The sequence below is a fragment of the Octodon degus genome, unplaced genomic scaffold, assembly GCF_000260255.1.
Source record: "Octodon degus isolate 3935 unplaced genomic scaffold, OctDeg1.0 scaffold00164, whole genome shotgun sequence".
NCBI classification, from domain to species: Eukaryota; Metazoa; Chordata; class Mammalia; order Rodentia; family Octodontidae; genus Octodon; species Octodon degus.
The window spans coordinates 3,495,415-3,514,194 of NW_004524740.1; the positions used below are offsets into that span (position 1 = coordinate 3,495,415).

At 35.7% G+C, this 18,780-nt stretch overlaps 1 protein-coding gene across 7 annotated transcripts in view; it reads left to right on the top strand.

Moving 5' to 3' along the window:
- Window positions 1–18,780, top strand: part of Bcas3 (BCAS3, microtubule associated cell migration factor) — a 633,943-nt gene that overhangs the window by 314,498 nt on the left and 300,665 nt on the right. For all 7 annotated transcript variants that reach the window (XM_023703174.1, XM_004643019.2, XM_004643020.2 and 4 more), the window contains one exon: window positions 18,584–18,684. In XM_023703174.1, coding sequence (XP_023558942.1) covers window positions 18,584–18,684 — 101 coding nt within the window. The remainder of the gene's footprint in view (window positions 1–18,583; window positions 18,685–18,780) is intronic.

Consider the following 18,780-nt stretch of genomic DNA (forward strand, 5'->3'; position numbering starts at 1 on the left):
ATGTCCATTTTTGTATCTGTGTATTCAAAGTGGTTAGGATAGATATATAGTTACATTCTCTTAATGAATAGAGGGATTTGTTCTAATGGTGTTAGGATATCATGTCTGCATCTTGTACAGCAATTAACCACTAGAGAGAATGTATGCAATGTGTTAATTATTGAAACTGTCCTACCAATTTGATTTGAAGCTGTCTCATCGCTATTTGTTTATCAGTAAAATTATGGGGAAAAAAACCCACTGATCTGTACCTTATTCTTAAGTGAATCTCTGATAGCTCTTTCCTGTCATAAGTTGCTAAAACTGAAATGAAACAAAAGGAAAATGCCTAGAAAGAGCTGCTGCTCTTCTCTCCCCCTCCCTGCCTTTTCCTCCTCTTACTTTCTATTAAAAATTCTACATGATACCAGTATCTTTGTATTGCTTCAGAGAACTTTATTACCCACTGTTCCCGTTGACAATAGACAGTTTTGTTCCACTGTTGCTAGTAATACTTACTGCACTAGATTGGGATAAGACATTGATTCTGATAGATTAAAAAAAAATCTGTTGGTTAAAAGTTTATAGATCATCAATTCCTCTGCTTCTAGTGACTCGATGCTGATTGCTCTGATGTTAATTGCTGTATTCCATCAGACTGTAAGGTTCATACACACAGATACCTCTATTACTGAGTGCACATTGTGCTAACTGGGTAGTAGGAACAGGGGTCTAGTGGACAGGGCTATCTGTCTTTATTTCCAAAAATAAGGAGCTGCAATACAATGGCCTGTCTGCTTACCTGCAGTAATGTCATGGTTGATATTGGCAGTTGCTTATGATCTGATGTGCCATCACTTCCATCAGGAAGGCTAATAGCTAATAAATGCCTAAATGGGAATTTAGGGAGAATACTACGACTGTCTGTTATGTTAGTGGTAACAGGAATTCTGGCGCCATTTCAGGGTCACTATTTGTATCTGTCGATCTGAGTTAGAATACAGTTGTTTCTCTCAGTTTCAGCCCTCTCTATAGAATTTCTGTCAATTGTTTGACTCCATTAAGTGTGCAGAGGAAATAAAAGCCTGAATGACCAATCCACCAGGGGCTATGGATAGACCCTTTCTTTGTCCATACTCAGAGCACTGCATTAGGTCTCATTATCCATTTATAATAAGTGACCTCTGCCCTCTAGGTCATTGAAAAATATTCAGTGTTCTTTTCTGACACATAGGGCACCTTTCTCAGCAGACATGAAACAATGGGATGTCTGGGAGTCTGGAGGAAAGTATACATGGCAGGTTTTTTAATAAATGCACAGCCTTGTGCCAAGTCAGTCTGGCAAATTATTTTTTCCATGCTCTTACATGGTTCATAAATGGGCCAATGGGAGACTGTCTGGAAAGTGAATGCAGTGTTCTACTTCTGTTCATTCTTTCTCACTTTTCTAATTCAACCAAATTTACCACAATGATTTTCAATCTTGTTTTCCAGAAATGGACTGTCTCCAGCTCTGATTCTGGATTTCCTGATAGAAAACTATAGAAAATCTTAAAAACATTATAGTGAATGGAGAGCTCTCATCTTGTTTGGAAAGTGTTTGTCAGATGCACTGAGGGTAGCTTCCAAGGTTATTTGTGATGTGTTAAAGTCTTGTTTCCTGGGCCTGTGTTGTGTCCAACTTCTAGTGACTAGATTTCTCACTGAGGAGTTTGGAAAGGGATTTGACTCTTCCTTTGACATCTGAGTCCAGATTTGTGATATAAAGTTGGACTCTGTAAAAAAAGCTCTGTATGTGCTTCTATTTCTGCCTTGTGTAAAGGTGGGCATGGGAAAAGATGAAGACAGATAGTGATTAATGGCTGAAATATAAATAGTAAGAAAACGGCTATACTGGGAGCTTTGCATGGTGTCAGTAAGGGGCAGTCTACAAGTTGGGGTCTTGATGACCTGTAACTAACCATGAGGCCTTGGTACGTAGTGTATCTGTGTTAACACTGATGGGAATCAATAATTTACCAGACGTATGTTGAGATGGGGGAAAAAAGATGGAGAACCAAGCCAAAGGAAAAAATTTTGAGAGTATAAGTTAAAATTTTAACTTCCATGTTATTTTTAAAGTATTAGTATCTCTTAGTTCATTAAAAAGGAAAGTTTGTGCTAATAATCAATGGGAGAAATTTTTATGCCCATATCTTGGAACCTGAGCAACTACTTTAAAGATAACAATATATATGTATTAGCTATTGTTATTCTCCTATTAGTTTGTTAGGAAATTTTGCTTTACCTTTTTCCCATAAACTAAAGAAAAAAGATGCAAAAAAAAAAAATCAAGTATTAAGATTCTTTGATGCAGTGTAAGATTCATTGTACGAGTTATGTTTCAGCCTGCTGTTGGTGGCCCACCCATGTAGTCCCACACTCGGAGAGGTGAAAGCAGGAACACTGCCCGTCTGAGCCCAGAGCAAACAACTCTGCAGCACAATGGCTGTCCCAGAAGAGGACTGGGTGGGAATGCAGCCCAGGGTGAAGGCCTGGGTGGCAAGCCCCAGTACTGCCCAAGACAAAATGTATTTTTTAAAGTTTAAAAAGTACCCTTCATGGGGCCGGGGAGATGGCTCAGTGGAATAAGCGTTTCCCTGGCAAGTGCAAGGGTCTGAGTTCAATCCTCGGTTCCACAAAAAAAAAAAAAAAAGTACCCTTCATGTTAATAAACCTTTTTCCTCCCTTCAAAGCTTAGTTTTTGGTATTTATTGTCACCTGGACTGTCATGCTTATTTTACGAAAATTGTATGAGGTGCAGGAGTTCTAACATACATAGATTATTACAGTAAATTAGCAGCTAACTTGGCTATTAGAGCCAGATATTTTATTACAGCAAAGTAGGTTTTTCCTGTTACATAAACTATTGCAGGCTCTCAGGAGTGGGACACAAAGGTGTTATCCCCACCACAGTGACCATTGAGTTGGAGCATATATGCATATATTTGACTCACACCGGTTATGGAAAACCCAATACTGTTGTCGCTAGTACTCTCTCCATGACAAGAATTAATATATTAACTGGATTATAGGACTGTTTGACAAATTGCTTACTAAATACATCAAAATTGATTGGGCATTCTGTATTTGAATTGACAAATAGCTGCATTAAGAGAAGGAGGAAAATCCATTAATTATGGCTACTCTCTCAACTATAGGAAATGTAATCATATAAATATGGATTTTGCTAAAGCAAAATTTCTTCTTTATAACAGTGTTGGTTATATGTGTACCTACACCTCTTTGCCCTTAATAGAACAACTGCTTTTAGTTGTTGTTCTTTGAATAATTTAAAATTGTTTTGCTGTATAAAAACTGGGTTTGAAGTTTTTCTGACTACATGATACTTTTGTAAATCCTCCATACAATATCTAGCGAAACTATGCAGTTCAGCTCATCTGCTCAGTTCTCATTTGTGTGCTATTTCTCTTTCTTGTATTTGCATATTTGTATTATTTCTCAGATACCTTTAGGATTCTACAATGGGCCCATCATATAGATAGATAGATAGATAGATAGATAGATAGATAGATAGATAGATAGATAGATAGATAGATAGGATAGGACAGATGAATTTATATCTATACTGCAGGGCCTTAGGAAACAAGTTATCTAGATAGGAATGGTTTTCGTGAAAGAGTCATTACTTTCTACAGCTCTGTTTTCTTATCTTTATAACAAAGGTCTTAAAAATCCTTTTCATCTTTTAGTGTTTAGGTGTTTCTCGCTCCCAGAATCTTATAGTTTGTCTGAAAATTTGGAATCGAGGCATGTTCAAGAAAACAAGCACCTTAGAATTCATAGTCGTTGTCTTTATCTCTTATTCCTTTGTATTTTTAAAGGATTTTTTGTAGTTTCTCTTTAGTAATTCCTGATTTATAATACTATAGTGGAAATAATTAAAATGCAGTATTCTTTACAGAAAAAGTATGTTTGATAACTTTTTTTAATTTACTTTTTTAAATGTATTTAGTACAGGGTCTACAGGGTCTCACTACATAGACTGGACTCATAGTGATCCTCCTGTTTTCAGCCTCCCAAGAGCTGGGATTACAGGTGCGCACCACCATGCCCACTCTCAGTTGCTGTGTCCGCATGTCCCAGGGGTGGGGCTGAAACAGCATGCACGAGATCCAACCCAGGTCACTGCACTCTGCCTAAGCAGATGCTTTAGTCTACTGAGCTATCTGGCCAGTCCTTCATACCTTTTCAAAATAATATTTTTGTATTTTTTTAGATACCTAGAAGAAATTCTTTCTTCCTTTAAAGCACTGGGGTGGCCAGTATAGTTCTGTGGTGGAGTGTGTGTGTGTGTGTGTGTGTGTGTGTAATGTGAGGGAAACCCTGTGTTTAATCCCCAACAGTGAAAGAAAATGTGCATGTCACCTTGACTTTTCTGTAGATTTAATAATTTTTATGTTTACATAATAGTCCTATGTCTTTGCATTTCAGTCTCTCTTAGCCCATTGTTTTTTAATACTACATATTGAATATATTGGTTTATTTATTTATTTATTTTTGGTTTTTTTTGTTTTGTTTTTGTTTGTGTTTTGTTTTTGTTTTTGTTTTTTTTTTCTTGAATTCAGACTATTCCATTGGCAAATGGTTTAGTTTTGCTTTGCTGATGTATAAGCTTTCTTCATTACTAAGTCATTGTCAGTCTCTCATTGTCTCCATTTCTCTCTCTGAAAACGTTTTCCCATGATCTTCCTTACTGAAGGTAACCAACCCTGTGATCAAGGCCAATACTGTTTGAGTCTGTTCTCCTTGTTCTCACAGGACAGGAGACCTCTGACCATGTGATTTTGTGAAATGAGGTACAGAGATGAGAAACAGTGTTTTATCTTCTTTGATTTTATCCCATCAGCCTCTTGCATTTCTCAGTATGCTTTTTTTTTTATATTTTATTACCACTTCATGAGTGTCCAGAACCACCCCCCTGTGATATGTATTCTGGCCTCTGAGCTGAGATGTTTTTGGTACTGGAAATTGAACTTGGGACCTTGCACTTGTTAGCCATGTGTCATGCCACTGAGCTATACCCCTTGCTCTGAACTGAGATTTTAGAGAGAAGTTTGGGGACCACTGTTGGTTCTCTTCTGCTGCATCTTCCTAGACTCTTTCCCAGACTCCTAGCTCATCTGTGGTTATGCCATACACACCTTTAGCTATGAATTCCACAAAGCAAGTTTTCTAAACTGAAATATTTTAGTTGCTAGGGGATATTATAGAGAATGTAAATTTGTAGGCCAAAATATTTTCTTGCTTTCAGTATGAGTGAAATTTACTTGAATGGCTATATACCTATTATGATGTGCTTCTCTAGTAGTTTATGTGATTTTTCTCCATTGTTTAGTCATATAATGTAGTAATCTCTGGTCAGGATGTATAGATGGATATTAAAATGAGAGAAGATTATGTTTAGTAAGTAATGAAGTAATGAATTGAGTCAATTTTAAATTTTTTATTTTTTAAAGAGTACAAAATAGTATTAAAACAGATATTAACAAATAATACATAATTTCACTAAACAAAGTATCATTTTGACAGTATTTATTGTATTGCTTAGTGTTGTCTTCAAATTAGTTGTTCATATTGCCAGATGTATGCATGCAAAATTGGAAGAAGAAAGAAAAAAAAATTATAAGACATTAAGAAGAGAGCAAAAGGGAAAATAAATTGAAAAAAGAAGGGAAAAAATTAAGCATTAATTGCCCCTTTCCACAGACCAGCAGAAATCCACAGTACAGTTGTCCCGAGCATCCTGCTTACATACCTAGATGTATCTTTTTCCCTTACTCCCTCTCCTGTCCTTCTCCTCATCTCAGTAATTCCTTCCTTTTAAACAGGTTCATTTCATTTTTACAGCATCTTTTGTACCCTCCAGATTTTATTTACTCTTTCAGACTCTTACACACTAAGGAGACAGTACAATGTTTGCACATGTGGGTTTGGTTTATTTCACTTAAGAGTATGGTCTCTAAGATTGGATGTGGTGGCACATGCCTGTAACCCAGTGCTTGGGAGGCTGAAAACAGGAGGATCACTACAAGTCAGATCTGTGTAGTGAGACCCTGTAGACCCTGTAATAAATACATTAAAAAATAAATAAATAAGAGTATGGTCTCTAGTTTCATCCACTTATCAATAAAAGCCTCAAATTTATCCTTTTTTATAGCTGAATAATGCTGCATTATATAAAAATATCACAACTGTTTTATCCATGTCTCAGTTGATGGACATGTGGTTTGCTTCCAAGATTTAGCTATGACAAATTGCACTGCTATAAACATGGGCACACATGAATTGCTGTGGTATGATGTTTTCAGTTCTTCTGGAAAAATACCTAGGAGAGGACTAGCTAGGTTGAATGGGACCTCCAATCCTAGCTTTTTGAGGTCTCCATACTGATTCCGATAATGGTTGTACCAGTCTGCATTCCCACCAACAGTGGAGAAGGGTTCCTTTTTCCCCACAGCCCCTCCAGCATTTGTTAATGGTTGACTTCTTGACGATAGCCATTCTGTCTGGGGTGAGATGGAATCTCAGCATTGTTTTAATTTGCATTTCTTGAATGACCAATGGTGTCGAACATGTTTTCATCTATTTATTTGCCATTTATATTTCTTCATCTGAGAAGTGGAGCTAATTTTACTTAAGAATATTTTCTGAGGAGTCTTGATTCCTGAGTTTGAATTGTGCATTAGTTGGTTGTTAATTGGATGACTAAGGCAAATAACTTAAGCTCTCTGAGCTTTTTTTTCTGGTCTTTAAAATAGTAAGTAATAGATCATTTTTAGAGTAAGTGAGATTATTAATACAACAAGCTTCATCCAATAGAATGGATGGGAAAAAAACTGGCTAAAGATAGCTATTGCTTCTAAAGGCTAATAAATGCTTGTCTCCCTTTGAAAAGTCTGTCTTTCCTCTTACAATTCCAAGTACTTTATGAGGAATTCTACCAAGTAGCTCAAAGATCCTTGTGATGAACCTACCACAGGAGAAAGCAAGGATATACAGAAGGTCACATCTCTTCTGATTGTAATAGAATAGGCCCTGCACCCCAGAATGGTCCTGTACTTTTCTGTGCATTTACACAAGTATTAAAAAGAATTTTTACCTAGTTGTTCTTATTTGTCAATGTCAATTAAAATTTTCTTTTAGACTTTTTAGCTTTGAATGTTTTTGCTCTCCTAGTAATTTTACAAGGAGTGAGAGTTTTTTTTTTCTTGTGTCCAGTTTATCCTGAAAGGCTACCATCTACAAGTGGTTTTGTTTTCTTCTGTTGCTTGCTTTAAGACTCTGCAACTTATCCCTAAAAACATACATTTCTTAACATTAAACCATCTGCAAAGCCAGAAGTGTACATAATTTCATGAGGTTCTTATTGTAAACACTAATTTATTGAATAAAGATGAAAATTACTTTTACTCTTTACTCCGTATGCACTTTGAAGTTTATGATTAATATATATCCATATCATTAACAGTTAATTTTTAAAAACATTTTTTAAAAGGCATGAAGGAAGGAAGACATAAATGAGTGAGAAAATACAAAAGGGAAAGCAAAAAGAGAAGAGAAGGACAGAAAAGCGAGAAGGTAGAAGGACTATTTCAATGTATTACAGAGAATAGAAATTGAATGCCATACAAAAATGAAATTAAAGGTGTTACTATGGATTGCATATAATACTGTTGTATGAAAGAAACATTATTTTAGAAAAATATCAATATACTTCATTTTAGCTTGGGGTCATTAAATAGCCCTAAATACTTTGCATCTCATATCCTAGCCAAAATATACTCAAGATGATTGTGTCAGCCTGGATATATGAAATAGTTTACTCAAACACTCATGAAACTGTTTTTAGAAAATTTTATTATTGAAATGTTCAAACATATACAAAAACAGTAAATTATATTGTTATTACATGATTGGTAATAGTTATGTTATCTAGCCTCAATAATTCTTAAAAAGCTACCCTTTTTTTCTCTTCTACTTTCTTAAAACCTTCTTGTGTGTGTATGTGGGCTGGGTTATACAAGAAAGCCACCTGCTTCAGTATGAACCTTTTGATAATGAACTTTTCTTTAAGAAGACATAAATATTGTAACAGATATGCTAATGCATACATGAGGCAGTGGCAACCATTTGTGGAGATAATTCTTTTCAGTAGTTTGTCATTGAGGAGTAAGAGAGAAAGATTAAATCTTGGACAATGTTCTTTTGTTTTAGAAAGATAGAGGAAAACCTACTTGTTAGTAGGTGTTCTGATCTCATTCCCAACCTCTTGGTTCTGTGAACTTTCTGTGTTGTTAAAAAGCCATTTGGGTGCTTAGTGATTGAAGAGTCTCCATGTGAATGTTTCTGTGTAGAGGCTGAAAATATTTCTGTCTTTCTAGGTCTTTAGCTTGTATCGCTTCATGGAAGCGTACCTTTCCTCTTTCGCTTAGGCAGGAAGAAATCTGTAACTATTCTGCTCTGAAATGATCTGGACTTTCTTGTGTGGTAAACATGATATATAAGTGAAGCATGGATGAAGCTGCCTTAACTCTTTGCAAAAAAAAAAAATGATCTTTACATTTATAAGCAACACTTTGTCATTTAGATTTACTTATTTATTTGTTTTGGCCAAGGTTTATTATGACATATGTTGATAACTTAACCTAAGTTACTGACCAAGAACTGATTCTTTTTTTTTTTTTTCCCAAGAACTGATTCTTTTCCTTTCTAGCATCAATTCACAAAAGTTTCTCTATGCCTGTCTGTTGCTTTTCTTTGTCTTTTATAAGGGACACTATATTTTAGTGTGTTCTTTGAATTTAGAGTGCACCATTTAACATGCAGGTTTGGTTGACTGGCTAAGAGAATACCATTGCTGCTGTGGAAGGATTTCAGTTCATGATACTCAAAAGTTTAGGCTTTGATGCTTCTAGCTTCCAGCAAGCAGTCATTCCTGTGTCAGAGTAGTTGAGATAAAGCTGCTCTGATATTTGATATTACTGTAAGTACAGAAGTAACACGTGAATATATATGAAGAGTTGTATAAGCATATGAGCAGTTGCCCTCTCTTCCTAAAAATATCACCAACAGTAATATAGTGAGGGCTGTGAGACAGTGAGGTCAACTTTTCTTTCATGCTTCACTTTCAGCCATCCCTTGATAGCAATTTGATTTATTTTCATTTCTCCACTTTTGCTAGACTGATCATACTAACCATATCAACTATAATGTTCTAATTTTACAATTTTTTATTTAAAATAAATTTTATGCATAGACACATGATACCATATACACACCTGTGAAGATGCCAAAGAGCGTTCAGTGGGCAGTGAGTCTGTTTTGTCCCCTAGCCATACTCCTCTCTTCTCAAGAGGTGACTGGTATTACCAGTGAATTAGATTTTGCCAGCACACAGGTGAGCTCTCATCAAAAGGGTTTTATTGTTGTCTAGATTTAAATGTCTGGGCAGATTATAGAAACTGTGACAAGACAAAGTTATTAAATATGAGCAGATACTAAAAAGAAGTTAAGAGAAACTGACTTTTTAAAAAAAATTTTAAGATGACTTTTCTAATTCTCTTACCATTGTTGATTTTTTTTTTTTTAATTTTTATTTTTAGGGAAGGGTCTACAGAGTGTTCAGGGTCTCACTACTAGATCAGACTCTGTGATCTGCCTGTTTACAACCTTGCTGGGATTATAGGCGTGTTCTGCCACGCCCCATCTCAATTGTGGTCTCAGCATGCCCCCGGGGTGGCACTGAGCTATTTGGTAGGCCCACCATTGTTGATTTAATGTGTATATATTGTAGTTGTACAATCAAGTGAGTTGCAGAAGTACATGTTAAGTAGGCATTGTAACATCTTTCTAGGAAAAGAAACTCTACCATGACCTTAATTACACATGTTTTGAAGGAATTGTCATAGTCTTTTTCAATCTTTGGAAGTATATTGGTATACTGAATTTTTTGCTCATGGAAGTTATCAGTTACAGTAGAAACCCATTGTACTGTATTCTTTTCTTTGTTTTATGAGGTATGTGTAGTCAGTCATGCTGAGAGCAAGACTAAATTGTGAGCCCTAGCAGGCTACCCCCAGGTATAACTTGTCTACATCTTATAAATGTCGAATGACCTTTAGAGCAGTAGCAATAATAACTGAAAGCTCCTCAGTTTATATCTCCAGTGGGAATATTGTAATCCTTTGGGAATTTGGCGAAGGTGACTGGGGAGGGGAGATAAGATGTACCTGGAGTTGTTGGTTATTTAGGGAAATCTGTTAGTTATCTCACAGACAATGAAGATATGCCATTTTTCTAATTATTGCCTATGACTGTTCTTCTGGGAATGTGGAATAAGAGGAATGTGAAGCCAGAGACATACAATGACTGACTGTTAGAAAACTTTAATAATTAATTAGAGAACATCTATGGTACCACAGGGTCAGGGTGCAAGGAAGATCATTGATCCGTTTAATATGTAACGTAGGTAAAGCTTGTTCCCTCTTAGGCGTTGTAACACTTTATTAGTTGTTGCACTGGAATTAGGAATGGCTGCAAATAACCAGAGTAAGGCAGTGATGCGTAACTATGTGAAATTCAGTGACTTCTTTAACATTTAAATTATAGCGTTTATGACCAGGGTGTGAATTTATTAGGGTGTTTGTGTGTTGTTTTTTTTTTTTTTTAACTTGAAAGCCTTTTCCTTTTTTGTCTCTAAAGTTTAATTTTTGTTACTTAGATATTTATGAAATAACTTGTTTACATTTATAAATCTATATTTATTCATGTTTGAATATACTTGTTGGTTGCCATCTTTCCTGTTTTGTGAATTCACTGGCAGCTGCTTTTATATTATTTGTTTTTAGTCTTTATAAAAGGCCAATTTTGAATTTTGTATAGGAAACTACGTTCCCCAGCCGAATTTCATCCTTACATCCCTGAGTGCTTTCTGATCAGAAGCAGAGTTCGGTCAAGAGCCCTCTCACTGCATGGCTGCTATATGAATGCTGTTTTTAATAAGAGCCAAAAATGTATTGAAGTTTGTCCTTGGATGAAAGTTTATCACTGCTGGCCTCTGGGTGAACTCTGAGCCTGCATGATGTCATTTAACTCGCAAATTTCACTGTTACTAGAAAAAGGCGTGTTGTTCCCTTAAATAACCTAAAGGCCTGAAAAATGTTGGTGTAACATTATTCTCTCTGGTCACCACTAAAGATTTTAGCATGGTAGCAGTTTTATTGTTTGCAGAGGAAGGGTGGGGATGTGGTAGAGAGTATGGAAACACATAACAAAATGAAATTGCCACCATCTGACCTGATTCACACTCTGCATCGAGAGTCTTTATGTCCATCTTTGAGTATTTATAAAGAGAGGTCTAAATTTAAAATCATAATTTATAAATGAAATTAATCTTCCTGCAACTTATTAGTATGTTTTAGGTTTTCAGCATAAGCATCAAGTAAATGGCGAGGACACTTTGTAAAGTAAAAACCAGGTACCATTTCGGTCAGCATTTTTAACCTTGTTTGGGAAGCAGACCGTCCCAGTACCAGTAACACTGCACAGGATTAGAGGTAGGGTACCTCTGAAGCATCTGCAGTGCAAAAGTGCTGGAGGTAGTTGATGAGCTGTGTCCTCCAACACTTGCAGGGCCACAGCTAGATTTTTAACTAAATGAATAGAACAAAACACAATAGTACCAAATAGGGTTTCCTTCTGTTTGTTTTATAAACACTATTCAATGTTTAACATTATGCTTTATGTTAGTTTATGTAAAGAGGATGCTTATAACCTGCATATGGTTATTCTTTTAACTTTATATGCACTGGAATTTCTTTTTTTCATTGCTTAAATCAGTGATAAATATAAATAATTTTTCTTTACATTTTTTCATCTTAAAGCAAAGCCTTTATCCCATATTGGTTATTTTTAGGACGTCTGATTATTTTTTTGTATGAATAGCTAAAAACGTTGTTTAACTTGTTTAGAATAATCACCTGCTCCAATATAAAGTATGTTCAATAAATGAGGAATAAAAATTTATCTTTGTCTTCAGTGTAGAAGTCTAGATATATTATAAATGTACTAAGTTTTTTGAGTGCTAGCTATTTCTTTTCTTTTTTTTATGAATGACAGTTATTATTAAGTATACAACATGTCTCCTACTATATTGGAACCAAATGAGATAGTTCACCTAGGAGAAAAATGTATGGAATTTACAGTTTTATCTTTCCCTTGTTAGTGCAAGAACAGAAAAATCTCAGCAGGATTGTATAAAGCCACAAATACTATATGCACTTGTAAAGGCCAACCATGCAAAGGAACATAACTACAGGTCCGATGAGTAATTAAGAGTCTAGTTAGGGCTGGCCTGATAGCTCAGCAGACCAAAATGCCTCCTTAGGCAGAGCACAGCAGCCCAGGTTCCAGTCCTGGTGCAGCTTGTCAGCTCTGCCACCGGGAGTGCTAGCTCTTTCTTTGAGGGTATTTTAGAAAGAATTTGATACCATGAAATTGAGGTTATATTTTTATTTTCTGTAGAAAAGAATTGATATGGCAAGAAGTTCAGATTTCTCCAGGACAAATAATAATTTGTTCTTGGGACCGTGGTTCAAAATCATACCTACACTAACTAGTTTTAAAGAGGTGGATTTTGTTTAAGTTAGAGTTTGTTAGTACAATGTTTATGACTCTTCGATTTAGTAATTATTATTTGCATAGCATAATTCTTAGTGCTTATAATTTAATACCATGTAAAACAAGACTTCATTTAAATGCATATAAAAGTATCTTATACTTTGTGGATAATATTTAAAAACTTTGTGTGCTTTAATCCTTCTGTTACTGGAAACATCTTCAAGTTAAAAACAAAACAGAACAAAACACCACAGGAGAATCACAAGTTTGAGCCCAGCCTGGCAACTTAGTGCCTTAGACCGTGTCTCTAAATATAATGAAAGAAAGTACAAAAAAAGAATTTTTATAAAAAGAGCCAGGATATAGTTCACGTAATGGCCCTGGGTTCAATTCCTAGCACAAAAACAAAAATGAATTTTCCATAGGTTTTTAATAGATTTGAAAAGTTATATTATGGATTAACTACTTAAGAATAGTGACATTTTTCTTGCATGGAATTCAGATGTAGGATATCATCATGAAGACCATTTTTTCTAAACAGTTCTTTATGTTGCTCTACTGATTTTGGAAGTGTTTTCTTCTTACATTAACAGGATTAATTTGTAAAGGTCGGCCCTGAAGTAGATTTGTTTTTGTTTTTTTTACACATAAACACTTACGCCAATATATACATAGAAACACAAACACATACATACACCCATATATCACTGTAAGACAGCAGAATACACTTGGCGATTTTTTTAAGCTCTTATTTACTCACTGTAAGCATCATCTGCTTTCCTGAGAACACAGTATAAACAGTCTGCTTCAGAGTGACCTCGCACTGATCTTCTCATCCTGCCCCTGCTTGTTAATCTATAATTAACAAATGTCTGTTGTTTTTAACCCCATCTGATGGTGTTTGAACCCAGGGCCTTCCCACTGAGCTGTATCCCCCACCTTTTTTTTTATTTTGAGACAGCATCTTGCTAAGTCATTAAGTTGTTCAGATTCTGCTTGAACTTGTGATTCTCCTACCTCAGCCTCTCAGAGTTCTGGGATTAAAAGTGTGCACCACCACACTCAATTTTACAGTAATTTTTGAAGTTATACTCTGAAGCACATTGATAGTATAGTTTGCTTAGCTAGGGGGATCTGTAGTGCTTTTAACTACTAAAGGCAGGAATAGAATATGGTAAGATTTATATCTCAAAAGTTCATATCCTTTTATTGTAGACATTTATGTATTTATTTATTTAGTTATTTATTTGTTTTTTTGCCGGACCGGGGATTGAACTCAGGCCCTTGTGCTTGCCAGAGAAGCGCTTATTCCACTGAGCCATCTCCCCGGCCGCCTATTGTAGGCATTTATTAATTATCTAAACATAATTGATAAATGTTCATAAAAATACAGAATGCTTTTCTTTTTGTAGCTGGTATGTATCTTGGCCCACTGTGTTTGGGTTTGCAAGATACAGAACTTTTTTTTAAATAGATTTGTACACATTTCACTTTTATAACCACATTATTAGGAGTTGGGAGAATTCATCTCTATCAGTTACAACCCCTTGTAAAGTATTTTAACAGAATGTATAACTAGGACATAAAGAGCTGAGGACGTTTGTCCTTATTGTCATCCCTGTTGCCCATCACATCCCAATTCCCCATCACATTAGGGTCATGTTGGTCTTTGCAGTGCTCCTTCTTGTTTCTGCTTCGAGTCCTGTGACCCTCTGGACTTCCCTCTTTGTTACTCTTGTACACACTCTTCTCAGCCGTGTTGTCCAGACAGGGCTGTGCACACCCACTGCTGCGTGCATACCTCCTTCTTCGCACTATCGCTTGGTGCTTCCTGGAACCCGTCTCCCTCTCTGGGGACCTTCTCCACTTTTTGTCTGTACCACCATTACTGTTTGGGTAGTAAGGGAGCTTGCAAGCTCTGCTATTTCACTTTTTTTTTTTCTTCTTAGATTTAAACTTTTCACTTATCTTTTCAAGGTGGTGAGCAAAGAGTAAATGTAGAGGAGAAGAAAAGATTTTTTTTATTGTTGAAAAATATTTTACCTCCAGACATAGTTTTATAACATTCATCTTCCAAGGGCTTCAAAGCATTCTTTAATTAGAAAACTCATGAATAGAAGGCATGGAATCCCTATTACTCTCTCTAGGAGCTTGAGGTTCAGATTTATGGTACTGTTTCTTAGATGTATATTTGGTATGTTTATTGCTTCCTTTGGAAAACAGATGACGACAGAAAGGATCCTTCTCCTTAACCCTCCTTTTCCTCCTTTTTTATTGTGGGAAATTCCAAACATACACAAAACCATATAACAATAGTGTAATAAACCTCCATTTACCTACCAGCCGATTTCAACAAAGATCAGCGTATGACTAATCTTGTTCTATCTGCAATGCTGCTCTCCAGCTCAGTCTCTTTCCTGAAGTTATTTTGAAGTTATTTCTAGACCTCATATTACACACTTTTCGATGATGGATAAATAAGTATCCCTCCATTCTGATATTATTACTTAATTTCAAATGCAAAACACCGTCCCTCTACTTAACACTTATGGGTGCTTATTCTTTTTCTTTCTTTCTTTCTTTCTTTCTTTTTTTTTTAAATAATGATTTAAAAAATACTATTGAAGGGGCTGGGGAGATGGCTCAGTGGAATAAGCGCTTCTCTGGCAAGTGCAAGGGCCTAAGTTCAATCCCTGGTTCCAAAAGAAAAAAGAAAAAACAAACAAACAAACAAACAAACAAACAAAACCAAAAAACCTATTGATAGTATTTACAGGAATAAATTAAAGATTTAAAATCAAAGCCAAATTTTAGGTCTCAGTCGCTTATCCTATTCATTTATGTTCAGCGTACCCTTCCCTAATGTCCTAACTTTGTCAAGAAACAAGTCAAATCTGTGAAAATACCTGGGAACATTCAACATATATCATTCTTACATATTTCTGTTCTATGTTGCAAAGATTTTAAAACATTCAACTGGTACCTTAAATACCTAATTTTGTCATAAGCAGCATGTTTCATTCTAAAATTCAGAGAAAGTTTTTGTAGTAAACTAATTAAGACAATCGACTTAAAAGACACACTTTTGGTCTTTTAAATTCAGGGAGTGGTCTCTATATTGAACACGTGGGATCCTGATTGTCCAAAATGTAAAACCCAACAAACACATTAAATTTCTTTAATGCTAAAAGTAAGTACAATATAGTACCATTTTTGAGAAATACTTCGTGAGAGCTATCTGCTACTGCCTCTGCATTCTCTTCTGGCATTATACCTAGTACTTTATCATAATTATGAAGGTGGCCAGGTTTCCTGCAGATAGCAGCACTTTATATGGTCCAAAGCAGTTAATAATGGGCACTTATTCTATGACAAGTACTAGACTAGGCTTAGCATGTGCAGCACACAACATTCACACTTGGGAACGCTGATGGTGGTTAGTAGTTCCTTGCACAAGGGCGTGGTTTCTCACATCTGCTTTTAGCTTTCAGTGTTGTACTACAGTAGCCCCAGAGTCCTGCTGGTACTTTTTTCTTCCCTGTCATCTTCTCACAGCCTGGTTCCCCCTGACCCTCACCCCCCAACTGCTGTGGCCTCAAGACTCTTCCTGAAACATCCCCTTTTCTACTTTACCTCAAACTCTGTGTACTTAATCTTCCTTTTCTTTCTTTTTTTTTTTTTTTTGCTGGCATTGAACTCAGGCCCTTGCACTTGCCAGGGAAGCACTTATTCCACTGAGCCATCTCCCTGGCCCTTAATCTTCCTTTCATATGATTTTGCCCTCAGATATCTTCGTAACTTACTCCTTCACTTCTTTAAAATCATCTCTGCCTTTGCCTACTTTTCAAAGCACACCCCAAGTTCTGGTTTTAGTCCTTATGCATTTTATAATGTGGGGATTTGAGGGATCTTCTTCTGATGGTATTAAGAATTTGAATTTTGCTTTGTTTGCTTGTTTTGTTTTTTTTTTGAGACATGGCCTTGCTGTGCACTTCAGGCTGGTCTTGAACTCACTGTGTAGCCCAGGCTGACCTCTTACAACATTCCTCATACCAGCTTCCCAAGTCCTGGGATTGCATGTGTACACCACCATGCCCAGCCAAGTTTGTGTTTTATTTATTTATTTATTTATTTATTTATTTATTGGCAGAATTGGGGATTGAACTCAGATCCTTGCTTTTGCCAGTCAAGCGCTTATCCCACTGAGCCATCTCCCCGGCCCCAGTATTAAGAATTTGATATCTGATATATTTATTACATGGGTGATAAATAGTTTGTAGGCCACTCAGGTTTTTAAATACATCAGTTGACTTGACATTATTTCCAAACGAATGCTTAAATAGAATTTGAAACTTTTTATGTTATTCTTTATGAAAGTGTTCACCATTCCAAGAATGTAGGCAAATTCCTCTGTGTTCACTGGTGTTTTGTGCCGGTACCAGCACGTTTCCAGAACTATGACTTTGAGGAACTTGCAGCTTTAATCGTGCAACTTTAATCTCTACAAATCTTACACTCCTATACTTTATATATACATTTCTGTTGAGTAATTGCCTAAATTAGGCCTCATTTCTCTTCCTGTAGCAAGTGAAGATAACATTTTCATAAGCATGTATCTTCAAAAATTTTCTGGTATACCATATTTTGTCTACATTTGTATTGTTTCACTAAAATACAGTTCTTCTAAATACTTTGCTCATCCTTCTGTAGTGCTCATGCACGTTCTTTCTGGGGGGAATGTGTATTATGCTTTTAGAAAATGTTCATATCCTCTTTCATTTTAGGAACCTAGTAGTGTAAGAAAATTTGTTGTTTTCTTTTTAATTAATTTTATTGAGAAAGAAATAATAATGAGTTTCAGAACAGGTTAGTAGGACAGTTACAATAATTAATACATTGCATATTGTTGTCTTCGTAAGAAAATTTGAATGTAGATGTATAATCACATTTCTCACCACTGTGGAAATTATATTGTTTTCTTTTTCTCATTCTTTTCTATTTCACTGGTTTTTTTTTTTTTTTTTCTACTCCTCTTCGCCTGGATTTTTTCCTTTTCTCTATTCCCATTACTCTAGTGCTTGATTTCTTGTGAGTAAAGATAGGAAATAGGAGTATACAGAGAATGTATGTACTTTTTGTTCTATACTATTGTGAACTTAAGACTGTTCTACAAAATAAAGTACTATTTAAAGGTAGGTGGGTAGGTGGGTAGGTAGGTAGGTAGGTAGGTAGCATATGCCACCCAAAGGGATGCTAAGATTTTAGTGATATTATATATGGCTAACCATTTATTAGTTTCACTAAGCAAAGTTCCTCTTCATATGAGAAAGTAAGATGTTTGTTTCATACCACTTAAGAATCAGGGACACTACTGAAATATCCAAGAGTGACATATTTATTTGAATAAATGAAAAAATTTTAGCAGCTGTGCTTTTCAGTTAAACATCATTTAATGCCTGTCACTCATGTGAAAATATCAGATGGTCTTCTAATCCTCCATTGAATTTTTCAACTGCTTCTTCATGTATTTTTGGTGTTAGTAGTGATAAGATGCATTTACTAAATTTCTGTAGGGTTTTTTGGTGTGTTTTTGAGATAAGAGTCTTGCTACTGTGTCCAGGATGTTCTCCAGCTCCTAGACTCAAGCGATGCTGGTACTTTAGCTTCCCAAGTAACTGTGATTGTAGGAGTGCACTGCCATTCCTGGCTAGCCTTGGAGATAGTTTTTAAAGTATGCTTTTAATTGGAAATCTTTCTTATGCACATGAGACTTTAGTCATATTTGTTCATTAATTGTGTGAATTGCCTCTGTTCTTTAGTATCATATTTTGTCTTATAAATTACCCCATTATTTGAGTTGTTCACATCCACTTCTCTACTGTATTAATTAAAGTGGTTTAAATTCATTTTATTTCCCTTACAGTGGCCCCCCCTGGAAGTCCTGGGCCCATTACTCGACATGGGTCCTATGACAGCTTAGCCTCTGACCATAGTGGACAAGAAGATGAAGAATGGCTTTCGCAGGTAATATTCTAATGTATTTGCGTATTAATGTAAAAGTAAGTAGAAACCTGGTGTTTCTTTTTATTGTTTTTCTTAGAAGAAAATGGGAGAGAACTG